This window comes from Chiroxiphia lanceolata, chromosome 3, assembly GCF_009829145.1.
Source record: "Chiroxiphia lanceolata isolate bChiLan1 chromosome 3, bChiLan1.pri, whole genome shotgun sequence".
NCBI classification, from domain to species: Eukaryota; Metazoa; Chordata; class Aves; order Passeriformes; family Pipridae; genus Chiroxiphia; species Chiroxiphia lanceolata.
Genome location: NC_045639.1, coordinates 27429083 through 27456841, shown reverse-complemented (window position 1 = coordinate 27456841; position 27759 = coordinate 27429083). Strand labels below are relative to the sequence as shown.

Genomic DNA, 27759 nt, shown 5'->3' with positions numbered 1-27759 from the left:
ATTAGCTTCCCTGACAGTACAGTTCTGAAGGCAACTAATTTTATTTTCAGGTGATGTCTTCATTTATTTAAATGCATGATAACATAAAGCAAATATTGTGTTAATTCTGTTAATAAAAAAAAGCTTGCTTGAGATGGGAAGTAATGATGCTGAAAAACCTGTCAGCTACGCAGTATCCTGTGTTATCACTACTGTCTTATGTAACATCCACAAGCCTTCTTCAATACATGGATGGCTTTTGCTCTACATTTTGACAGCTTGGATGCTGCCTTTGTTGAGGTAAGCCTTTGCAAGCAAATTCTAAGCAGTCTTTTACACTGATGCAAAATACACAAGCACAGTGCCATAGTGCCATAGTCCTATCAGCTGTTAATGACTCAGCCACACCAAATGCAGCTAAGAGAGTAAAGGATCCCAGCTTGCTTCTTTTAAATTAAAACAAGAAAATTTATATTAACTCAGAAATGGAGAATGTTAAAAATGAAAAGGAGTGGAAAGAGCTCTCTGAGACTTCAAGCATTCAGATGTTATAGAAAATATACTAATTAGAAAGAAATTGCTGTATGATAATTCCCACGTACCTGAAATTGTGATAGCAATCTGGCATTCCAAAGTAAATGCTACACCACAAGATGACCAGACGAGCACAGAAAAGACTGTAACATTTATTGATTAAACAGAGGAGACGACACTACTTTGAAGAGACGAAAGATAGAGTTTTATCTAGAAAAATTATTTTATAAACATTTACCTCATCGTGAGTTTCCTGTTTTTTTAAGCCAGCACACTTTGTTATTATAAGTTCATGGCATCTCTTGTGGACTACACAAGTGCAAACTAGAAAAAAAAAAAACAGATAAAAGAATGAAATTTCATGAAGATTAATTTGAAAGCAAAAGACTGATCTCAGAAGACTAGAAACACTGGGACTTGAAAGTGTGCAAGTGACTGACAGTGACTTGGTGAGTCCTATGAAATTAGTTGGTTTACAAAGGCAGAAGATAATGGACTTTCAAGAGACCAAACAATTCTAAGACAACTGAAGCATATCTGCCAAAATCTCACTCTATAAAACTATAAATTACCTTCCGAAATATTATCCACAATTTTTCTCAATTTCTACATATGCTATTTATTTATCTGATAAAGTCCACTATCTCCACATTATATGAGACACAATGGCAGAATTCCTGTATAAGGAGCTTCCAGAGGAAAATAGACATAAAGGTAACTCATTGTAAAAGTCAAAAGAAAAGGAAAAAAAGTCAAACATTCTTTCTGTAACACATTATCATAAGTTGATAACAGTAAAAGGTTTCAGGAGGCAAAATGCTTTGTCAATATACATCTGATTACTTAATCAATGAATAACATTTGCAGATTTGACAGATAAGATTAACAATTACAAGGTCTATCATACTGTAGAATTCAAGGTCATTAACTAAAGTAAAAGACCTCATTGTAAAGGAATGTATTTCACTTTCTCCAGTTTTGGTCACTGTTGTAAGAAAAAAAAAATCAGAAGTCAAGGTACCACCACTGTGTGTTAATACAGTAATTCTTATTCTATCATGTAAAACAGTAAAAAAAAAATTGCATTTATTTAGTTACAATGAGATTCCATCAACCCTTTTGTAACTGAAAAATCATCACTAACTTGATTGTTTCTCATCTCGTTAGATGAGAAAGAATAGTAAAATATCATCCCAAGAGGTGATTGCATAAAAAAGTAAGAGTAAAGAAATTGAGTTGAAAAATGTGAGTTGAAAATTAAGCACTTCTGCAGGCTTTGCTATAACCTTCTCTAATGATGACCTCTATAATTATCTCATCTATTTAATTACAGTCTTTGAAAATACCTGGAATTTTTAAACAAAGAATCTTAAGCAGAATAAAGAACTCACCATTTTAAACTACAAGACTTGAAAAATGAAGAAGCCAACATCTGCAGATATGTTCCCTTAGATGAATATACATTAAGAGATATCTAGGATCTGATGTTCAGGGTTTTTAGCTGAGCCCCTACTTCCTATATGATGCCCAAGACCAATGGTTTTGAAAAATTGTACTGTGACCTGCTGTAAGCATTGTGTATTTGTCGAGACAAACTTATTCTGATCACCTTGTGTTAAATTCTTGGCATTGTAAATATGTGATGCCTGATAAAAATATCTTAGTACTTATACATTATAACATAAAAAATATATTTAAACTCTCCCCCTGTCGATTTTCTCTTACCTTGACATTGGTATCCCTGTTTTCCTATTACCCCCCTGAAAGATAAAACAGTGCTTTAGAAAATGAAAAGGAAATATTTTTTAAAATGAATACATCCTTTTCCTCTCTTCACTGTAAATGCACAAGTTTAAAGAATAGCTTCTCATAACCAATCATCTGATAACTGCATGCCTAGACTGATATGACTTCAAAGTAGGAATGACATTTCAGCTGCTAAGAGGTAACAGGTAGGATGACAGGCCGAGAAGGAAGTCAAAAGACACATTTACTTTAGTGAAACAGACAAAGGCAAGGGTACATGGAAAGGGGACAAAATGGTAAATCATCATCAAGCAGGTCTGTAAATAGATAGACAATTGCATTTGTCAATATTATTGCTTGAAATCACCTTAGCTATCAAAAAGCCTAACCTCCAGACACTTTTTAGAGGAATGTAGAGTTCATGCACAATTCACATTGTTTTACATTAAGAAAGACTGATTCATTACCCATTTTTAAGAAATATTAGTTATAGATCACATAAGACGTTATGTATAAATCTGTATCTCTAGATCACTTTGGAAAACATCAAGATTTTCTGAAAAATAACCGAAAACAAGGCCTCCGCCACTTTTCCCTACCTGAAAATTGCATGTGCTCAAAACTAATGTAAATAATTTCTAAAAGGGAATTCTTGATGTAAATTGTAATAATAAAGACACTGTACACTGAGCACCCAAATCCCTGGATCATTAGAAGTTTATTATTCCTATATTCCATTAACTTCAGTAGGATGTACAGGAGCTTGGCATTTCCTAGGAGAAAGATGATGTTACTTAAGCATCTAATCAAGAATTCTGTCATCTTGACAAAATGTAAAGATCTAATATTAGGTCTAAATCTACACTTAGGCACAGACATAATACAAGACTGGCTGTCTACACAGAATTTCTAGTGTGCACTAGATAGGGAAATATGGAACTTTGTGGCTCAGAGGAGAAAGAACACAAATATAATACACTCTAATTCCATGTGATGGAAGTTTAACAGTCTTCCCTTATCACCTGGAAAACTGATGACAGCTTAATGTCACAACGAAGAGGAAAAGAACTACTACCCTCTGCCATTTTCACTTCAGCAAAACATGAAGGTATGTTAACTCCTCAATTCAAAGCTGCAAAGAAAGCAAAGTCAAAGTTGCTTCGTACCATATAAAATCTCTGCAGTGTGAACAGTATGTTGGTTGTCTAAGATAGGTGGCCATAAACTTGTGCCCATTAACCTGATGTACTCTGCGTCGCACAGCACCCTGGCGCTTTCTGGGGCGCATCCGTTCCCGGAACACACGTTCTTCATTGTCTTTGGGTGCTGAAACAGAGGAAAAAACAATAAGTGCCGGCTGTGTCACACACAAGTATGGGGAAGATCAAATGCAATGCATAATTAGATATTCTCCAAAAATAAAAATAATCCTCTCTAACTATCAGTGCAAGATAACTTTGTTAAGTAGCCAGTAATTTTTTTTTTTCATTTTTAGCAACAATTAATAAAGGGCAAAGGTTTCCATTGCTTAGTAGGTGGACTTCTATTTCTTCTAAACCTTTATCTGCAAATTCACGGTAAGCTGGGAGTAAATCTACACTTTATCACTATCGAGCCCACTGACAACCTCTTAACAGTAATTACACAGTTAGATTCTTCAAACAGCTCAGACTTCCATCTCATTTGATCTTCATGGAAAAAAAGGATCTCAACATTCCCTGGTCCCTGTACACTCAGAAAGTGCTGACACAAGTGAAAGAAAGCTGAATACAAATACATACTATCAAGCAGAACAAAAAATTCCATCCAGAACTGACTATTTAGTAGAATTCGTGATTAAGATCTGAACTTCAGGCTCTAATAATCCACTTTGATACTAATACATATCAAATGTTCCAGGGAAGGAAGTCGTTCCTCTCAACCAAGTCCTGTTCTAATTGTACGTGAGATCTAATAGCAGAGGAAGTACAAAATGAAGTTGATATATCTCAAAATGAAAACATTTGGAAAAAATTCTTCAGAGTGTATTGGGTCTTTTTCGCTAAAGTTTTATTCTGAAAAGTATCACTAAGCCCGTCATAGTATTCTGTATGCATTAAGCAAAAGCTGAGGATGAATAGCAATGAAGAATACTACACAGTTGTTAATGAAAGACAGATTTTACAAACATTCCCTGAGACACTCATGTCTTGGCAAACTAGCACATCAGATTTGGAGGGGACCACATTCAGTCATCTGTTGCCAACTGAATCTATGCACTCAATACTTCGGTGCATATAACTCTTTGATCTGTAGTTAACACTTGTCATTCTTTGAATTTCAGCTACTGTGAATCACTACAATGGCCTAAAAATACCAACTTTGGTCTGTTGCAAGCTTTTCTGTGCACGACTGAGCTGTCCAAGCAACAGAATAGTACTTAGTAATAGCCCATAGAAAATTCAAAGTCAGAGAACAACTCAATCTATAAAGGTTTCAAATTCTTTTACAAACATTGAAATAAATCCTATTTTTGAGGCTTGTAAAATTAAAACGCATTGATCTAGGAATTTCTAGAAAATGATCTTAAATTAAGCCAATTAAAGATGGATATCCTGGGAAAATACAGAGTACAGATGAGCAAATCAAGATCAATGTCTCTCACTGCAGAGCAAGGGCTAAACCCCATGACATCAGCAAATTCATTTATACACTAAAGAGCCAAAGCTCCATACACGTCTTACAAAAACTTCACACTCAGAGTGGGTTTTCACCATAAGATATCCCATCTGTGGGATGGCCAGAATGGCATTACTTTTCTAATCTAAAGTGAGCTCTCAGTAAATAAACACTGACTCATACACAAAGCTACTCCTTTTATTTATGCTGAAGAACAATCAAAAAGCAATGGTTCTAGGTCACCCATAGATAAAGAGATAAGAAATACCAAATAGTTACAAATGATACTTATTTTTATGTTGTCAGTTATGTTTATTTTGAAATATTAAGCAAAACTCTGATGTTTAATAAATATCACAGCTCCTCAAGAGAAAGACTGTCTTCCTCAAAGAACATGCAATAAGTAGCTGGAAATCCTACCAAAGATTCATATATGAACAATTTATTGACATGACAAAGCTGCTGGAAATCTTTTAAAAGCTATTATTATGGGAAATAATTCTATATTAACACAGAACTGTTCTTCTGGTTATCATTCAGATTGTAGAATTTGCTAAAGTATGTGCAGTCAGGATGTGAGAAAGTTAAAATCCAACTCTAGTGGAAAGGGTTCCCAAAAAGTTATCTGCTTATATGAAATGAACAAGATGTTCTGACAGTGCACAGTTCACTCTTGATATGATAATCAGTCTACAATACCATTTTTCTCCTTTCTTCATCTTAATTGCAATTCTTCACAGATAAAGCACCTGTAATCTCACAGAGTATGAAAAATCCTGATCTTGTTTTGGCTATATAAACACAGTATCATGACACTGGGGTTTTTTTGTTTGTTTGTTTTGTTTTGTTCCTACCAACAAAGTCTTAAAACTGATTTTACTGCATTACTTTCACTTCTATATTTAATACTTTAATGACATTCCGTTTGCACTTCTAATACTTACAGTTTAAACAAAACAACAAAAAAGTGACTTTCAGAAATGCACTGACTTGAAAACAGATATAAATAATACATCTGAAATTATCAGATTAAATGGCAGGCCTTGATTATCAATATAACTTCCATACAAAAAGTATCTTCGTGTATGTGAAGGATGCTTTAACAGCTCAGGGAAATGTAGTTTTCTTGGTCTTGGATAATGTTGGAGGTCTATTATCCAGTTCCCTCAATGGGAATAGCAGGCTGTCAGCCTGCTATTGCCCTTTCATCACTAAAGACTAGCACTTGGCCAAATCCTGTGCACCATGTTCTGACTTAGAGTCAAAAAGCACAGATGAACTAATGCTCAAGAGCAGTGACTCTGCCTCCACCTCACCTCTCACTACAGTCTGCGCAGATTCCCCTCATCAGGTGGCAGTAGTACTCCTTTAGAAGGCTTGGAGTAGTACAGAATGATAGAATCAAGGAATTGTTACAATTGGAAAAGACCTCAAAGATCACTGAGACCAGCCATTAACCCAGCACTGCCAAGTCCACCACTAAACCATGACCCTGAGTGCCATATCTACATGTCTTTTAAATATCTCTAGGGATGGTGACTCCACCACTTCCCTAAGCAGCCTATTCTAGTGCTTGACTACCCTTTTTTGTGAAGGAATTTTTCCAGCCTAAACCTCCCCTGACACAACTTGATGTCATTTCCTCTTGTTCTATCACTTATTACTCGGGAGAAGAGATCAACCCCCATACCACTACAACCTCCTTCCAGGTAGTTGTAGGGAGCAGTAAGGTCTCCTCTCAGGCTTCTTTTCACCAGGCTAAACAAGCATCTGACATTACCGTGCATGACTGATCATAGGACAAACGGACATCAGCCTTTCATCACAGCAGAGCAAGTCACAAGAGGAATTAACTCACCATGAGTTTTACATTCAGTTAGCACTAAGTTCAGCAGGCTTGTTCACCGCTGCCCAAGAAAAACACATAAACAATGCTTTTCCAGAGTCCTCAAGTAAAACACTGCCATGTCTTGCACAATTTTAGACTGGATATTAGGAAAAATTCTTTACTGAAAGGGTGGTTAGGCATTGGAACAGGCTGCCCTGGAAGTGGTTGAGTCACCACACCTGAATATGTTCAAAAAACGTGCGCATATGGTACTTAAGGACATGGTTTAGTGCTGAACATGTCAGTGCTGGGTTAACAGTTGGACTTGATGATCTCAAAGGTCTTTTCCAACCTTAACAAGTCTATGATTCACACGGCTGTTGTGGGCCACGGGCATAAAACCAGGCAGTAACTGTCCCAGGTGACTCAGAAGCATATGATCACATCTGTGCTGGCTCATATCCAGGGTTCTGAACCGCTTATTTCTAGCAGAACTAACAATAGTCTATATTTAAATTAAAATCCATTTATTCTATACCGAACAGCCACACCAGACATGCTTATTTAAGTTTCTGAAGACATCTACTTAGAAAGGGAGCTACACTGCTCTCCCCAAACTTTTCTCATTGTTTACAAGCAGGAAAGCAAAGATTAGTAAATGTTACCAGAAAGCAGGGAGTACTTGGGAAAATCCCCAACACCTCTGTGATACCATCAACTAGTGTTTTGAAGACATACTTTAGAAAATACTAGCATCCCAAACAAAACTGGCCTTTTAAATATATTTTAAAGAGAAAAAGCCTTACAGTGGTATATAGTAGATTCTAGAAAATACCATTAGGATACTGCACACTGTGCATGGCATTTCTATTCTTAGCAGAGGAGTTAAAATTAAGTGGATTTGTCATAGTCAGTCTATAAGTGGCTTTCAATACAAACAATTTCTTCTCAGTATTTTTACTAAATAGTCACAGAGGGTTATCGTTTCCTCAGTAAAGGCCGTTTCTTTATGTAATGTACATTCTGTTCCCTGTTTTGATTTTAAGTCTTTCTGTCCCCTACATTATTCAGTTTATCCTTGCTAAATGCATTTCTTTAATTTTAATTTTCAGTAGATGGAGTAAGAAATGATGATAATTTCCAAGTGTTCATGGAGAATGCTGTCAATGCAATACATTGAGTTTAGACTTTATATGATGGTACTTGAGAACTGGAAAATTTAGAACTAATTTTGTCTCAAAACCATACAAATTAATGCCACTACTTCTTTTCATTGCAGCCAAGAGTAACTCTTAGTTATTTGGAAAACAGTAGTATATAATTGCTTTCATGTATTCATATGTACATACAAACATAATGCCTACAATTTCAAAGACTCAAAAGACTTGCAGGCTTAACTCCAGGCTCTAAGGAAAGCGTTATGAAAGTCAGAAGTACCTGGCATGAAAAATTGCAGAAAAATTCATAAATACTTGCAAAATGGAGCCTTAAATGAACTATCTGGAACTACATTTAATGTTGTTCATCATGCAGTATCCATTCAGTACAAATTATAAGTCATAACTTAGAAGTTATAACTTAAAAGATAGGAAAGTGACACATAATGCTCAGCAACCCTCAAAGGAGCCAAGATGGGAAGAAAAAGACCTATACACCGAATAACAAAGGCTCAAACATGTCAGGTCTTGTTTCATATTAACATGGTTTCTGCACAGATGAGAAAGGCTCAGTGTGGAGCACCAACTGCAACAGACAGAATTATCTTGTTTATAGCCATTTCCATGGCTGATCTTTTATGTTGCGAGTACTTACAGAATTCTGACAAGCAAAAAAATGCAAAAAAACACAGCAGAAAAAGAGTGAGAGAGCTTACAGATATAGAAGGGGTTTTAAACATTTTTCATTGCCAAGGATGCTGAGTTCCAAAAAGCAACATGCTGAGCCCCTCCCTTAATCTGGTGATTGGAATCAAACTGTCATGGTGTTTGGAGAAGGAAAAAAAAAAAGCTTTAGTAAAATGGCTAGTGCTCCATCAAACCTGAAGTATAGGCCATGTACGACAGTAAAACTTGCAGCAATTGGTGGAGCTGCCAGGTAACCCCATGCAACAGGACACTGATGCCTCCACGGCACTTCTGGCACAAGGGGTTTTTCAGCCTGGGCATCTCTTAGGTGTCTTCACATTGCTGTCTTCCATAACTTAGAAGCAGCATCTAGAAAAACCAGCTATCCTTAATAATTACAACTCAGCCTTACTGAAAAAGAAATGCAACAGAACAATGATTGTAATGAGTGATGTTTTATTGCTGGAGATTAAAATGACGAGCTCTTGTATCATACTTAAACCTAATCACTTTAAGCAGTATGTATGTATTGAAACAGAGCTTTTATTTTAGAAGTCTATAATTTCTAAATGGAGGAAGGATATTGATTGAGGCAGAAGAGGTAATTTGCCTAAAGACATGTTGGAAAGTGAGACGGGGCAGGAACAATGCCCAGGACTTCTCAGGATTCAGGATGGAGTGTAACCAGATCATTATGCACCAAAATTACGTTTCAAAGGATTACTCTCAACCTCTATTTTAGGCTGCTAGTAGAAGCATATATTCTGTCCTCAAGATTTCTCCAGGTAGAAATCATTACAGGATTTTGCCTTTAAGACTTTAGTCCACTTTAAAGGAAAAAAAAAAAAAGGCAAAAAAAGCACTAAACATCCCCATCTATTTACACTTTTATCTCATTTCTTTTAAAAAAGCCTTGCTTAGTAGTAATATATGCAACAAACTACTGTTGTACCTTTGAGAGAAAAAATAGTAAGGTAAATGCAACAATATAATTTCATAAAGCTGTTACTTATGAACACAGAAGTCAAGTGGATAGTTTACCACAGTCATAGAAAGAATATGCAATTTTTCTATGCCTTTTTCTGGAAGTATTACGTTTCCAGACTACTTCTTAAACAAGGAATAAACATACATATTTTGCTTATTATATCTTGAATCTGCTTTCTTTAGGAAAGCTGACAGGAAATTTCTTGTTTAAGAGGAGAAGAATCAGATCCTTAGATAACACTATATTGTTGAAGAAAACAAAGACGATGAAAGAAATGAAAAAATGCTCACGGAATGAGTGAGTTTTAGAAGAGATATGTGTCTAGACACGTCTGTAACATGAGCTATTTACTGAATGAATTGAAGAATAAATTTTAAAATATATCAAGACCAAATATGGTGGGTGGCTTTGTAGTATGGGCTCAGGCTCAAATTTTTTGCTGTCAAACACGTGCTTATCTTGAAATGCTTTAATTCTTCTCTAAAAAAGAGATTCTGCCTATATATATTTAAAAATTTCCCTTCACATGCACATAGATAAAATAGATTTGGGTTGTGACAGGCACATATTTTTTTTGAAGGGCTTCTTTTACTTTCCTTTTTCTTAAAAAAGAGCTCAAACCAAAACACCAATAACACTATAATGCTATCAAATGAATATATGACTCACACTTTCTCTATATGCTTAATTATTATCACAAACACATTCATAATCTGCCTCTAGGCTAAAGGGATAATAGCAACTCCTAACATCTTTTCAAACAGAAACTCTTTCACATTCAATACACTTAATAAAGGAGGATATAATGTCCAGAAGTACTAAAGTGTCCCAGAGATATTGAAGGTCCAATTGCAATTTCAGCACACCGAGAAGTCCTATTTATTTTTCAGAAATGTCCTAACCTTGCTGTCTGGCAATAATTTGGACCAAGTGTTCAAAACCAGGAGCACAGAGCCTGGTACCTGAAGCAACCAGGGGAAGTACCACTGCTGCCCCAGCTGCCGCCCATCCACTTGGCTACAGCAGAGGCTGTGGAGAGGCAGGATTAGTTCTCATACCCGCTCAGACAAAATTTTCTTTTAAATGACTTTGTGACTTTCCTTAAGAAACGCTTCAAGATTAGCCTTCACAAGTTTCTACTCTCAATCTCCACAATGCCCACAGAAAAATCTAGTACTTCGTGAACAGAATTCTGTTTTATAGGAACTGTACAACTGGTAGGGGATGGATATAAGTACAGGGGCCATTTTTTAGACTCCTGGGATCTTACACAGATGCCAGAGGTACTGACTTCATTTTGAAGGGTGCATATAGCAATTCCTATAGTTAAACAGCTGTCAGATCTACAAAGTAAGCAAATCAGAGACACATTCCACCTACTTCCTCTCAATTTCTTTATTGTGGTGTTCAGTGTTATCTTTCAGGAGGAACAAACAGCCTCACTCTAAACACAATGCCCTTATGTCAATAAATCTGCAACTGAAATTAGAGAAGTGGAAATGCATTCTACATATGGTAAATACTAAAGCTATTATTCAGGAGAAAAAGATTACTCTACAAAATATAATGGATCTCTTCTTGTCCTAACTAGTAATGTAAAGTGATAATTTATAAAATGTAGAGCAGTTTTTGTGCCATAACTTGACTTGATAAACTTAAAGGCAGAAAACTAATTTAGTTTGTGCCAATAATACTTAGTTTATGTTGTTACAGTGTTAGTAATGAGCAGTTTTAGTAGCCTAGTGTTAGCACTTTTAGTGTTAAGTCCTGACAGGTTAACAAGGTGAAAAATATCTCAATATATTGTCAACTACTTACAATCTTTTGAATGAAGAAATGACGTATATTATATACATAAATGCATATATAAAAAATACATTAGATTATTATTATAAGATTATTGCCACTATGATTAGACCAAAAGCTCTCCTTGTGTTTTGATCTCCCTACTGTTACTGCTGCAAGTCTACAAAAATGTCTTGCAATTTGTTTGCAGAGTGCTCCTTGGAGCACACCCAGCCACTTGTGATGGCAGCGGTGCTGGTTGGTATTTTAGTGACACATGCTCATACTGACTGGCCAAGGAAAGAAGGAAAATGAGTCAAACCATCACAGTCAGGGCTGCTGTGGAAGATGAACTTTCATAGTGGTGTACACATGCATGCTTGTTTTAACAGAGCTCCAGGCTATGGAAGTATCTGCAAGGTCAGCTGACCTCTCTGCAGGGTCAACACCTGAGTTGCTGGCCTTTGTCAGTTCCCTGGAAAGGAAACAGTGTTGTGATGCTAAGAAGGAAAACAAGCATTGTAAAAATTTCAGGACAAAGCCCTTTTCCCAGAGGTAACTATTAAACCAGACAGATCCTGAATGACACTATTTTAAGCACGTGTTTGCGACAGATCAGAGAAGTTCAGCAGTCCTTTTATAATAGTTGCAAAAGCTACATAGAGCATGATGAAACAGAAACTTGTAGGGTTTCTGGTCTTTCAGAAGTTGTTTATTAAATATTTCTTGAACACTGGCTTTGTTCCTCTCTCATGGAATAACAGAAGCCTAAGTGGGATGCACCTAGGAGATTCCTGAGACCCCCTCCTGCAGTGGGGAAGGGTCTCACGTACTTAAGGCATCCTCAGCTTCCATTTTTGCTGAGGGCTCTTGAAAATCTCCAGTGAGGGAAATTCCACAACACTCGTATCTCTTGTTTCACTGCTCTGGCAAGCAGGTTGTAAAAAGCAAGTTTTTGCCAGCACAAAAACTACTGAAGTTCCTGTAGCAAAGCAACCCTTATCCTGTGTATACCATGCAAAAGACCAGGGGCTGGGGATGGCCAAAGTCACAGCAAGATGTCACAGAAAAGATGACTGCAGAAGTTTTGCATGATTCTCAGGCCACAGTAGGACAGAAGCTGCTTTGAACTACACGTCACTGTGGATATCCCAGTCACATGCTAGCTGCAGAAAAACTGTGATATCTGCAGGTAAAGAAGGGAATGAAAATCACCTCCTGCCTTCAGATACTAAATCTCACAGTTGTCTTGTTGATTCCACTTCCAGATCCCCTCCTGACAGTAACACTTGGTTTCCATCCAAGCTTAGAAATGCATGTAACAAAGCTCATTTGCATTTAAAATTTCCATATTCAAATCTCATAATTCCATATAACCACATTAAAGACCTATGGCACATAACCTACGCAGGTCAGAGAAGTGGGCTTTCAAAACGTTGATTTATAATGGTTGTAGCCCTCACCAAGCTCAAGCTTGTGATACACATTACACAGACTCAGGTTTCAGAGTACTTCACAGTGGCAATGAAATCTTACCTATAATTGGAAAAGGCACCATTGCAGACATGAGAACTACATAAACGTCGCTAAGTTTACTCTGGAGAAGTGATTCTTTTTGCTTTTTAAATTTTTTCTTCATTTGTTTATCAATAAAGCACCAACTATTTGCTTGTATCCTCCACAGGGCAGAGGGAGTCCACTGCAGAACTGACTGAGATTCTGAAAACCTCATACAGCACCTGTGTAATAACTGAGGAAGCCAGACAAGATTGCATAGCAGCTCCTTTACTCAAAGCAGGAAGAATCCTTCCAATTAGTCTGACTAATTTTGGTATAAAGTAAAAAGCACAGAATCCTCAATACTTTGCTCAAAAGATGCTCGTGAAGGTCAGAGGGAGTTCCAAGGGCAGGGAGAACGAGTGATATATGAATATTTTATTTACAGACTTTTTTTCCTCATACTTTCAGGTAATGACAATACTATTCTCCAACAAATTAAAATAAAAGCTTTAAAATTTGGGATTCATCTCTCTCCCTCAACAGCATTAAAGTAGTAAGACACAAAATATCTGTACTTTTGTGTAGATAAACCCACCGATGAGACTGTAATGGTTCTGATAAACAGATCAGGATTTGATCCAAGCAGTAGGACATAATATTAGAAATAATAAACAAGACAATCATCTTTATAGCCACCCTTTGCCAAATAGTTTCAGAGTGCCTTATATCTGGTTTTCTCACTGTAATTACAGTAGCTTTGTCTACTTAGGCAAATAATTTAAAATACCACTAAAAACTCAAAATACTAAGTGTTGGGAAAGAAATATTGCAATAGCGAAATAAGAAACGATTATTATTTCAAAATAACATAAAAGGCTTTGTTTTCTTAAGTAAGTTGATACTTAGGGCTGTCCATAGAAACAGTACCTAGCCACTGTTAAATTATTTCTTCTTATGACATGATGTTTGGTAATTTTTCAAGTTAGAGAATGCAACATAGTATCTTGGTTGCCACTGCTACCTGAACTTCTCTCTGTCAGCTCTTCATTTAGTCAGGAAACCAAATCTGGAAGACTTTGGGCCAGTCTGCAGGAATGATTGGGAATCAAAGTGTTATTCAAATGTGCCCTGAGACAGCCCCACCACGGCAACCTGAGGCCCTGGGTCTGCACCAAGGAAACCTCAAGAGCCACCTCACGGATGGCAGCCAGGCAGCTTGACAGAAAGATCAAACTTTCTGATACAATCTCAAGCAGTTTTGACTGTGTTTCTCCTTTTATTTTGCCACTTTCATCTTTTATAAATGAATTCTGCAAGCTAAAAACTCTTGTTATACCTTTGCTCTGCAGAGGAGCCTGCATGGCATTGAACAGGTAAAAGGTCCTCATTTGAACTGCACAGATAATTTTTTTTCCTTTTTGGATAGAGGATGTGGCAATCTATAGGTAATCAACCTTTAGATTTCATTTCTCACAACTCGACTCTTGAACTGACTAAAACAAGTGAAAGACATTAGTGTTATGCATCAACTTAGAAAGGACTGTTCTCCAATGCAGCTGTCACCAATAAATAACATCTGCACAATTTTTCCATTTTTGGTCCAATATACAACCCAAAACATACTTTCATCAGTGTTCCAATATGTCATTGCTCTTTCTAGCTTGTTACTTTTTACTAAGGACTATATTATGACAATCCTGTCACCCTCTACCAACAGCCTCATCTTGCCCATTTCATAAGTGGGCAGTTCTTGCAATCATTTGTAAGAGACCAAAATCATAAACAAAAGAACTCATTCCCTCCTTGTCTTTCTTGCAAACATGGAGGAATTTTCCTTTTACTGATAGCCCCCCCCCGCACACAACAAAAGCTTTATTAAGAACATCTCTAACTCACAAGCAGTGCTATTAAAGCAGCTCTCACAGCTATATATTTTGACATTAAATATATTACTACAAATTTCCACGCAGAGAACAGTAATAGATGTATTATGTAAATCCTTAAGTTCTTAACATGATTTATTATCAGCATACTACTTTCAGACCTCAGTTTATCAGAGCATTTCTGGATACAACTGTATGAAAAGAGCATATTCAGTCTGCCGTGGATTTCAATGGAAATCTTCCAATACTTAAAGAACTATTTACCTGCCCTGCTAGATGTTAATTCTACACATCTAATGCATGGTAAAAATGGAAACATGCTAAATAGTATGTTCTTCCTCCTTACCAGGTTTATGGGCACAGCATCAGGAGGTAATTGCAGATGATGATTTACATGTTGTCAGTAGAGCCTGAATGTGTTATATAGGCTTTTACTGAGGGGGTGATTGACACATCTTCACAACAGATGCTGCATTAGACCTTCTATTGTTTTCTGCAGATATGTGATAGTTAAAGTTAATTTAAACTATGTTTATGTAGAAGAACAGGTACAGAAACTCTGCTTTTAATAGTTTTTCTCTTTCCACGAATCACTTTTGCTACTTCTTGTAATGGAAGGCAGTTCAGTATTAATAAATGCCCACAGCACTCACTGAAGGTTGACTTTCAAAATATATGTGAAGACTCTACATAAGAATTAATCAATGTGCACATGACAAAACCTGCTTTTAATATTTCTTTAAACTGTAAGTCTTTCAAGAAAAATATTTGTTAAACTCTGGATTGTGCATCTGTATATTATTGTATCTGAAAGAGAAAATGGAACTAAGAAAAAAGCACTGATTTTTTTTTTCTTTTCTTCTTCAGAACGCAGATCAAATAAAATGCTGCTTCGAGATCCAAACAACTTTGTCCCTAGTCTAGAAACTAAATCAGACAATGAAAACAGAGACAAAACAATTCTTGGAATACTTTGCAGATTTAATTTTTCTCTTATTATTCCAGTGCTCTAACTGTTTTGCATTCAGCATTGACCCTGTCTGCACACCAGAGGTACTGCCTTTGGATATTCTAAGACGTCAGGTAAGTTCTCCTGACACTGACAGCACAAAACTCATCTGGAAACCTGTGCACAGCACAAGGGGGATGGGGTCCAAGCAAAATCTGTGGAAAGCCAAGAGAATGACAAGGAGACTGCCTGCAGCACAAAGGACGACTATTTGTACAACTTAATGCTCTAAATGTATAGTCACATGAGGACAAGTTCTATCTTTGGTTACAGCCCTACAGTTATGCCAGAGAACAGAGACACATATATAAAATCCAGTAGAATTTGGCTCAGTTTACTTACAGTACAGATAAAAAAAAAGAAATCTTGATTGCCTATGCCCAAACTGTAAGGATACAAAATGTTCTAGCAATTGTAAAAAAATAACCTCTAAAACTTCATTTCATTTATTGTTTTGTTTATTAACAAGTCAAGAGATAACAGACACTTTAAGACAACTGTCCTCAAAAAATTCAGGTCACAGACCATTATTTCAAAACCTTTCTGTCCTCTTTGCTTTGCCAAGCACCTCTGCTCACATTCTTGCACTACATAATTCATTTTAACTTAGCCTTATCAGGTTGCTGAATAAGAATGTGAAAGTCAGCTGGCTGTAAGTTGAAAAAATATATTCAGTGCCTTCTTATTGCTGCTGTCACTGATTTAGCTGTTCCCATGGTAAACTTAAATACCACCACAGGAAGCTGTATCATCTATCAATTCACAAGTTGGGAAGTGTGGTGTATGGAGATTTCATTTAACAGATCCCAGAACTGTCTCGTTGAAGGATGTGGCAGTTGAAAGCTGGAGGCTGGATTTCTTTCCTTTCCTTTCTTTTTTTTTTTCTTAAAAAAAAAGAACAAACCTTGTATAATCTCAAGAAAAAGACATATGGCAGCACTTCCAAGTTGGTTTCAAAGAGATTTTGATTTCCCACTCACTTTCTCTGAGTGTGAATTACCTAAGAAGCTGTCAGAAATTCCTCGAAAAAATCCTTTTAACACTGGTTGTCTTTAGAAAAAGAACTTCTAGAGAGAAGTTCCTTGAAAACAAAAACAAAACCACAAAGGATTTTGACTGCTCTATAGCTGGAGCCTCTGACTTGAAAATCAGAGCAGTCATGAATTGGTTGTTTACAATCGTCTCAATTCAGAAAAAAATGTGCTTCCTTGTTAATAAGGAGACAAAAACACCCTAAGAAAGAGATTATCTCACACACTAAAAAGAGTTTTTTACCATTAGAAATTGCAAGGGTGAGAGCTAATGTCTCCTACAAAACCTCTTCCTCTAGTAAATATCTATTGAAGATCAAAAATATATTCTTACATGTTGAAAAGATTTCTCTAAATGTCTTTTTTTTAATAAAACATTATTTTGCCATTAGCATACAGTAGCCAAATAAAAATATTGAATGCATTTTAAGAACTATAAATAAAGGTGGGAAAAGCCAATTTTTAAAAGCTAATTTAAACTAAATAAAACCACATTTATAGTTTGCCCTTTTCTTTATTCTACTCCTGAAAAACTACAACCAAAGGATTTTAACAAAGAGAAAAAAAATATAAAGATTGTTTTTAACAAGTAGAAAAGAAAGGCAAGGAAGTGGAAACACAGCATTTCAAGATTTGAGTACTCCAAAAATCTCTTAAAATAAAACTGTCTTCGCTATGAGTCCTCAAGATTTTATGACGCTCCCAGTAACACCCCATCCAACACATGAAACTAAACCTTACTTTTCGGTGTAGTTGCAACACCCCCTGTATTTGAAAATCTGATATCATACAGTCAATCCAAACCAGTCAATTGCGAACTGATTTTGTGATCCTATGGGTCCTTTTGGGACCACTATGACAAATTCCTATTGAAAAGTACACATTTTATAAGACACAGTGAAACTGTCTGAAACTCAGCTGCATTCAATGTGCCTTAAATCCTACATCCAAGCGCAGAGGTATTCAGAATAGCTGCCTATATTTAGGAACTTGGACCACCACGTCTGTATTGCAGAATCAGTTTGCTTATTCTTGTACATGCAAGAATAACATCTTAGTACACACAATACCCCTTGTTTCATGGTGGGGAAAAAGTCGTAGAAATGGGCCAAGAAAATTAGATGCCGCTAAGTGATTTTCAGTCAGCCCACACAGAACATTAGGGGGAAGAAAGCAAGCATTAGCACTACTATTAGCAGCATCTAAACTTATTTAAAATAATTATTCCCGTATATATTTCAGTAAGCAATACAAATTACACTTGTCCCTTAGATGGAAAGACAGACAAAAAAATCATAAATATGATCCTCCCTCTGCAATGTATTTATCTTTACCAGAAGCAAGAAAAACAGGATAGAAAGTATTCCTGGAAACCAAGGGCAAAAATAAATCCTAGTTTAAGAGAGGCCAGTTGAAACATTATGATTATTGTGCCAGAGCTGTGGGTTTGATGAAAATGGATTGTAAATTATTTAGAAAGATGTAGAAAGTTGCATCCCAAATTAAAAGTAGTAAGATCTCAGATTGACTTTGAGTATGCAGAGATCAGCAGACCATTGCTGGCTGCCATCAGCAGTGGAAGAGTTGTGCAGCTCTACCATTGCACCAGGAGCACATTTTGAATCACCATCAAAATAAACTGATCTGGGCATTTACAAGTTTTTAAACTAATGGGGCATTCATGAGATGCAAGGAGCACTTGGGTTCTGACCAGTGATTCATATCACATTTTCCCCTTCCTTTCATTCTCACAGATGTGTAACTTCATGTTGACATTTCAGAATATCGCCTGTCTGATCAAACATGCGACATGAGGGTGAATTCTTACTAATAGCTACTGAAATACCACTTGTAAGTTACCCTTTTTCACACGATGCTATGCCACTTTTGCCAAGACAGAAACTCCTTCAGCCTACCACTCATTTTTTTAAGGGGCATTTACTCTAAAACAGCTGGTGTCCCCTCAGACACAAATTGGGTACATGCTAAAATATAATAGTCTTGGTTAGGGACCAACTTTGACAAACCGCCAGGGGTTTTGAATATTGCTGTAAACTCACACAAAAAGAATCTGTCTCTGCACATATAAAATAAAGAAAGAAATGGTTCTCAGAAGAACAGTTCTTTGGAACAGGTTTTTAAGATGCTTTATAGCTTACGCATAACAAAACTAAAGCAAAAATCTCTCAGTTAGCATGATACTTCTTTAAGAAATTAAAACAAATTTTCTTCCTATGTAAAATGAAATAACAGGTTATATTGGACTAGGCTAATAATGGTTTGTTTGTTGTTTATCTGTTTACATGTAATAGTGTTATTTCTTTCCAGTCTAATTCCTGAGAAATGGGCTTTCTCCTACAACCATTTTTTTCTTCGAACACTATCAAACACCAATTCTTCCTTTTCCTCCATCCCTGGGTCTCAGAGGAACAACAGCTGGAATTAGCATGGTTGGTTTTGTCTGCTCTATGATATCTTTCAAGGAATTTTGTATTCATCACCCATACACTGATCACACTGACTATCCTGGATCAAACCTTGGGAATACAGCATGGTAATGAAATGAATCTGTGATAGGTCAACTTATGAAAAAGCTATATAAATTAAATAAAATGTTTTATACTAGAATATTATTTTTTAATTTCAGAATAACATACAAATACTAAGGAAGAATAAGACAACAAGTTCTCTTAAATCCACATGGAAAAGCCAACTGACTCATCCAGAATTTATCCCATGCATGTATTATTATTCATACATCACAAATACACAAAGAAAACATTTAGAGTATACAGCCTTGCCCTCACATGCTACTTGCTTTCATAACCATCCTAACTTGTTTAGTACAACAGCAGTGAGTGTGTGTGAATATCAGTATTAGACACAATATCTCTGAAACTGCATATTTTTATGGCTACATTTCAAAGAGCTTTACCCAAGAGCCTTAGAGTCAGTGAATGACATGACCAAGGCCACTCAGAAAACCTGTGGCAGATGACCTGTGCATGATGTCTTTACAATCTTCATCCAGGATTTTATTTCTGTCATTTCAAAGCACCTAGAGACTGTTACAGTGCTTATGACTCGTATCAAATAATTGATTCATTGAATCCTCCTGCTTGCTCACTAAATAAGTCCTTTTTGGTTTTCTGTGATGTTTTTTCCCTGTACCATGAAAAAATACAAATGGCATTAGCTGATGCTTAGTAGCTTTAACTTTGTATCTCTGTTTCTGGACCATATTTTAATTCTGTTCCACGTCACAACTATTTTTTACAGATTCCACAACCTCCACATTGGGAAGAAACTGGTTATCAAAAATCAGTTGCAGATAAAAGTCAGTTGAAGCTTTAGAAACTTTTGTGACACCTAAAGAAAAGCTAACACTATCAAGTGTTTTTTTTATCTATAGTATATATAGATATACATATCTCTATCTCTCTCTATATATGTGTATATATACAGCATAGCTGTGTTTTTCAAAGGGAAACTAGTATTAACTAGTATCACATTATCAGCTAAATAAAAAGACAATGGGATCCACACATATCACTTTGTTTTGTTCTTAGGAAAATTATACATGTAGTAGATCTACTACAAAATTAGGCATCTTAACAAGTTTGCAGTCACCACTCCTCTGGTTACCTAACTTAGTTCTGTATTCTCTTTGCCTGTCGTCTGTAATTCCAGTTCATGACAGTAAGCTGTCCTTTGTGCAAAAGTGCAAAATAATATAAAATTTATAAGACCCCTGTCTTAATATAATCAGAAAACATAAAACATTGTTTTTTCCTATAAAGTGTTATTCTATCTGAAGATCACCATCAACCCAAAACATAATTAAATGTCAAATGAAAATAACTCTCTGTCTCTTACCCATCATTTTCACGAACCACAGGGTAACACAGGCTGGAAGGTATCTCTGGAGGTCTCTGATCTAAACCCTGCCCCAAGAAGCTCCAGCTCAAGCTGGCCACTTTGGGCCTTGTCCAGTCAAAATCTAAGTGCATCCATGGTTCACGGCCATTCTTCAACAATTATTCTCCAAATAGCCTCTGTCAGCTTACTTCATTTTAACCACACAGACTATCAATGAGAAAGCAGGACTAAATTCCCAAAAATCTGACCCAAATTACACCACTTGATCCAACAATCAGACTATAATATTTCCTCCCCAGTTTAAACTATCATGTGACCCACAGTACAAATATTCATATGCATGAGAAAGTCTCTTAGGTAGCACCTTCTTTTTATATCTTGGAAAGGTCCCTTAGAAAAATACAAATAAAATAAGTAGTGGATATTACATAATAAAATGCTTAACACAGAAAAGGAGTTAATGTGGTAAACAGAAGAAAACTTACTGCTGTTTGAGGTTAGGATTGAAACCTAAAATATTTTGATATCACTTAACTTGAGATTGACCCTTACGACCTCCTAATTAACTGTTTTCTTACTATGTCAGCATCCTAAAAATTGGCCCTATTCAATAAAATGTTATAAAATGTCTTTTAAGGAGTACATTACTACAGAGTCTAAATAAAAATTAGAAACCTATTTATAAAAACCTATTAATAAAAGCTACGATTTTACTAACACTGACTTGGCCATGACAGCCTCCTTCCTTCTCTCTTTTTTTTCTTTTTTCCTTATCTAGGGCTAAGAAAATAGTGTATATCAAAGCTAGTAAAATTTTTAGATATAATTTACAATGTAATAGGCAGGCAGGCAGATATATCAGTCAACTTTTTAAATTTAGTGATTATGGTTTACTGTGAAAGGAGGTATTTTTCTTGAGAGGAGTTCAGGATTTTCTCATTTATTTTTGGTTTTTACATCTTTCTAACAGATCATGATTCATTCACTAGTCTTCAAGGAAGACCAGTGCACATGAATATTTTTAAGCACAGTGTTTGCATAGTTTAAAATTCATTTGCAGCAGTAAGACTAGATCACTAATGAAGGTTCAGCACTTCTGCCCATGTATTACGCACAAGGAGCTGTGGAGCCCCACAGCTCAAGCTGGACTCCAGTTCTGCAGAAACTAAGCTGCAAAGCAGCACATAGTTATGAGGAATGTTCCTGAATGGAGTCTTCAGTACAGGAATGTGGATGCTTGATGCACTACAGTAAGATTTTAGAAAGATTGGCTAAATATTTATATTTAACGTACATATTATGTGGCATGTTTTTATGGGCACGTGCAGATACATACACAGTCAAATCTGATGTCAGAAGAGATGTACACAGTTCTGCTGTATTCTCTGTGTGAAATTTATAATCACATCTGATGTGAGGAATTTGGAGAATTGAAAAAGAAAGCATATTTACCAGAACAGAGTCTCTCTCTTATAAACTTTACTAATGTAAATTCTATCCTGCTAGTGCAATATAACTTTCATTACCACTTTTTACCTACTGCGTTAAACACAGGCATAACTTTTGGGCCTCTTGAACAAAACTATAACCAAATACCCTAAGTGGTAGCAACATGTAGGAGTGTTTTGTTTTCCCTCTTGCAGAAAGTCTGTTCCTCTTAGGGCTTGAGGTTTTTCAAGACTACTTCAGTTTAGTGATGGTCCACAAACTAGTGCTCTGCTTCTAATTGTTGCTTAATTACTAAGAATTGGAAGTAACATTTAGAAATTTTAAGAAAGGAACTTCTGAGAAAGGGAATTCCTAGGAAACACAGCCTCTCTAAATACTAAAACAAAATGTTTAAAATCATTAAACATAAATTAAAGTCAATTATTAAAGGCTACAGGAGCTATAAAAATCCTGGGCAGAAGATTCATAATCAAGGCAAACAACCCTTTGAACATAGCGGTTCAAACATCCTAACATTCCAAGCTCCAAGCTGAACAAACCTTTCAGTCATGTGTAAAAACCATAAATACCCCACAAATTATAAGATCCCTGAAGACTTTAATTTATGATTCAACATATAATTAGAAATTTCAGGACCTACCTTGGCCTTATCACAGTAAGCAGCGACCATGACATATTTATCATACCCGTAAGTTGCACAGTATGTTGTTTTTTAACTCATGTTACTTGTTCTAAGTAGCTCAAAAATTTTATCCTCAGACACTCATATAAATTAACATGTGATCAGTATGGAAAGCTAATAAGATTGTTTTTCCAGAAAAACCACTCAAGCTAAAGCTAACTTTCAATTATCTAAGTGTCAATTACCATATTTTTAAAAATTATTTATTAAGCACAAGAAGATTTCAGTTATTTGGGTTTTTTTCACCTAGTCAGAAATAAGCTGCCAAACTGCCTTCAAAGAATGCTACAATTTACATGGAGAGACCTCTTGAAAAAAATCAGAGAACAATTATATGTAAAGATATTAAATAAATTTAAAATTAATAAAATGTCACTACAAGCTGTTATTAGTTTTGTGTTTTCACTTGCTTTAATGGGTTCCCTTTGCAGAGTAAACTGAATGTGGAGTTTGCTTCTCAAACAGGAACTCCTGAATGAAAAAATACATTACCCTCCTTAAAAAGCTTACACTACAAAGCATTTATGAGCCTATTATTTGTTTCAGGTGAATGCGCTACCTTTTCTGTTCAGCAGAACTCAAAGATTCTCTGAAGACTTGCTTTTGAACAGCTCTGTGACCTAGTTTAAAGAAAATGTAAAAGGATTATACTTTTGGCTCTTTAAACTAAGGGTTTTTTGCATTTACAAACTTTGCTGAATCGTTTTGGCTGTGGTGCCTGTCCTTATCTGCGCCCAAGCAATACTCAGCAGTATGGAATTTGCTGCCAGTGTACACTAAAAGTGCTAGTACTTTGCAAAAACCATTATTTCTCTAGCAAAGCATCTTCCATTGTGTTTTACAATACAGTTTTAAAGTCTTTCGATACATACACCCAAAGTCCATCTGCACAGCAGAAATGTACTCAAATGCACCCAAGAAAATCTTCAGAGGGGTGCGTGGGTATATTAAAATATGTCCTAAAAACACCCTATGACTGAACTCTGTTGATTAATACATGAATATAAGACGTAGTGCTTCAAGCACAAAGGAATGAGCACTGAGAATCAACTGCTAAGGCTGTTTGTCTAAAGAGGTTAACTTACTGAAGGTTTCAAAATCTGCAAAATCAATTAAAAGAATCAGGTTTTATTACTGAACATATTCTAACTACATTAACAGTAGAAGGGAGAAGACTGTGTCTCAGAGTTACCACTCAGTATAGTTAATACAAAAAAGCTAAGTGATTTAATTGCACCTTTCCAATCTGCCTGCTCACATATACCCCATACTTCAACATTCAAACTTAGTTTCATCCCTTCTACTAAAAATATCTTTTATTACAGAGGAGTAAAAGGAAAAAGCTTATTCAGAACAAAAATTATAATTTCAGACAATGCATGGTGTGAAATGACATGTACCTTCCCATGTTAATGAGTATTTCAGTAGCAGTACGGCTTACGTAATAATCACGGGGTTTATGGCAGCTGGTTATTTTGACAAGAAATCTGAAGGAGCTGTATGAAAATAGCATGGAAAGAAGAAAAGAAAAGCAATAGGTCTGAAAAGTAGATACCCCTTTACAAAGTGTGCCAAGTCTGCTCTTTGCTACTTTTCTTGGTTTTCATACTGAAGGTTCAATTTTGAATCCGATGAAAGATAAAAAAGGAATTTGCAGAAAAAGTCTTAGGGAATCCATCTGCAAATATGTTTCTGCAAGTCCCTCTGCACTGAAATGGGAATTGTTAAATAGGGAGTGCTTTATTTTTTAAGCAAAGACTAACTTTTTAATAAATTGTAGTGAATGGGAGGCAAAACAAAAAAGGTTTAATCAGTACAGTTCAGCTGTGGTGTTGGAAACTCTTCACTTTTGATTACAAAATTTATGGACTAATACTGTTCTCAAATATCAAAGAAAGATCTCTATTACTTCTTTTCAATGGGAGAAAAGACTGAAGCAAGAATATGTAATTTACAGTAAATTCCAGGAAATGAAATTACACAATTTTACTGAATGAAATATTTTCTTCTAAACATATATTCTGAAGTGTAATATTAACAAAGAGCACAGCTTAAGTTAACAGTCTGATCATCAAAACCAAAACAATTGTGATAGTTTATAGTTCACTTTTTTGTAAGCCACAGTAGTGCATCCTTCTTAAAATGGTTGGTGATTCTGAACAACATAACCACATGGTGGCAGAAGAACCAATATCTTGCTCAGAAACCGTACTGCTCCGGGAAAACTATGCAACCTGACGGGTTTGCACAGTAAATCATTTGCCCCTAATAACAATGACGAAAAACAGATTGGTTCAGGGTAACTCAGCCTTCAGGGCTGATAAAGGTACATGTCTTCCCAGAGCATTGTAGCTGCTGCAAATTTAATTGTTGCTTTATAGATTGAAAGCTTGTACAACTGGAAATTTCAATTTAAAACAAGATCAGATTATTTTATATCTAACTGTTAATAAAGTGTCAGGGAAAACATTTTAATGACACATTCGGCTTAAAAATTTGGAAGAACTCCATTTGAAAATACTTTAGAAATAGCAGCATTTACTGAAAATTTTATATACCCATCCATCATTCTAAGAGGTCCTTTTTATATTTTCATAACAGATAACCAGTTAGTTTATTAAATTAGTAAGCAGGAGCTTCAACCACTCAGTCTTTTTTTTACTTTTCTCTCCCTTATTCCATACTACAGTGACACCCACCCAGAACTGAATGTATTTTCCTGCATACAAGTCAGGAAGAGCTTGTGCTCCTCAGCATCACCAGCCAGGGCAGAGCAGGGGTTGGAGGAGACATGGCCAGACCCTGCTCAGCCCCAGCCTGCAGGAGCAGTCCCTGTTTGGCTGCTCAAGCACAGCTCAGCATCACACCCGCTGACACCTGCACCTGCACAGCAAAGGAAGCTATTCCCTCTCCTTGACTTGTGCACATTCCTGCCACAACAGCTGAGAAACAATTAACCTGCTAACCCAAAAGGATGACTCCTGAATGGGCCTGAAAGCTTTATCAGCTTACTGAGCTCAAGTGAAACCAGGCAGAAAATGTAGTGAAGCAAAGCTCCAGAGAATATCTTCTGCAAAATATCTAAAATTCATATATATATATATATATATCTCGTTAATTAAAACAAACTATCGTGTTTTGCAACTAAAACCAAGGATCCAACTAAACAGATCGTACAGTCTTTTTATACAGTTTGCTAAATGTAACTCCTACTATTTATAACTTTAAATAATTACACATAATACTTTTACCTCTCAACAGAGATTTCTTTTCTGCTCCTCAGTTTCCTGACAAAAACCACAATGCCCTCAGCTAGACTGCAGTAAAATAAAAGAATGAATGATGATAGACGCAGATCCCACGATGTATGATGTTGATGATGATTTGTCATATTCATAGATACTAGTTATCTGTAGAAAAATGATAATCCTTGGAAGTTTTTTCAGTTTGATTTAGTGTGTGTGTATAAGAGGAAAAAAAGACAGCATGAGGCTCCCCTCTTACAGCAAATGAAAAGTACATTTACACTGGCATTTTATCTCAAAATAAGTGTGCCTTTTGGAAGCAAGACTCCTGATCACCCCTACCGTGCTTCGCTCCACATGACCAAGCGCTCTCAGACGGCAGGAACTGGACTCTTTTCCAGCAAAACTAAGGCAGACAAGAGCTTGTCCAAAATAAAACCCTCGAGACACACTTAGCGTGGACACTGGATCCTCCAGCACTGGGGATTTGCCTTACAAGTCCAACCCCATGCTGGATGGTGCTGGATGGTGTGCTAATACAGATTCACCAGATTTTGGTATGCCTTTTGAGATTCAAAATTACAAGCAGTATTGTTGCTAACCAAAACTATTTTAATGCTTTCTCTTATCTATGTATTATAATGTGTCTTTCACGGCACATCTCATTATTTGTAGTACATTAAAGTACAAGTGTATTAAAAACAGAAATAAAACTTGTGCAAAATATTACTAAACACTTTTTAAAGTAATACCAGATTCAGCTATTGGAATACCCACGCCAGGTTACTGATTCCACCAAGTTTAGTGAAAAAAGTAAGCATAAACATACGTGAAAGATCACTAAAAATAATTTGGGCAATATAATTTTCTTTTCTTTCCCCAAATCCCAACTACTACACAATGCTCAGAAGCAAAAAACTACAATGGGGATCTGTTACAAATACTTCTGGAGAGGATATCTGCATCATCAGTGTCTGAGTGACAAAATGTTCATATTGGCAAATGGCACCTAAGCTAGGCTCTGAGACATGCAGTTAAACAGAATGTTAATGTTTTTCTTCCCGTAATTTTCTTTCAAGAAAAATAAAATTTGAAAAAAGAAATATGCAACATTTAAAACATAAAGTTAACATAACTCAAGTAAAAGGAAAACACTTAGATTAAACAGATTCTAGCCATAACAGAACATTCATTACCAACTTCCCACTGTACAGGATTAATTTCTGATTCATTGATGTCACTCATAAGAAGGAAAAAAGTTTGAATTTATAGAAATTGTTGGGTTTTTTGAAATTGATTTTTGTTGCATTTTCAACAAAAGGCTAGATTATAACTACCCTTACGGAAAATGTCTCCCCTTACCAGATTATACAAAGAAACGTAATACTGCAGCTTCTCTTTAGTTTTATTAACTCATTGCTATTTGCTTATATAGCTACATTGCATCCAGGACTGAGGTGGCATTGCACCCAACCACACATGTGCATTCATAATTTAGCCTGGAAAAGACCTTGCAAGGTCACCTGGCTGGGAGCCCATTCAAAGCAGGGCTAACCTCAAAGTCGGTCAGAGCTCATAGCACTCATCTGTGTAGGCTCTCTCTGTTTCTAATTTGCAGCCTTATGAAATACATCTGAATAATTCACAAGATCTCAGATTTCTCTAGCCACAGTACTAGAAAAACAATAGTACATAATTTGTAACTTGTGAAATATTTAA

The 27759-nt window shown here is 36.0% G+C and overlaps 1 protein-coding gene across 2 annotated transcripts in view; it reads right to left on the bottom strand.

Annotated features, from left to right (window-relative positions):
* The window catches only part of PRKCE (protein kinase C epsilon), a 283861-nt gene that overhangs the window by 108815 nt on the left and 147287 nt on the right, over positions 1–27759 (bottom strand). For both annotated transcript variants that reach the window (XM_032682640.1, XM_032682639.1), the window contains exons 3-5: positions 3426–3585; positions 2239–2273; positions 752–837 (exon numbers count right to left, since the gene is read on the bottom strand). In XM_032682640.1, coding sequence (XP_032538531.1) covers positions 752–837; positions 2239–2273; positions 3426–3585 — 281 coding nt within the window. The remainder of the gene's footprint in view (positions 1–751; positions 838–2238; positions 2274–3425; positions 3586–27759) is intronic.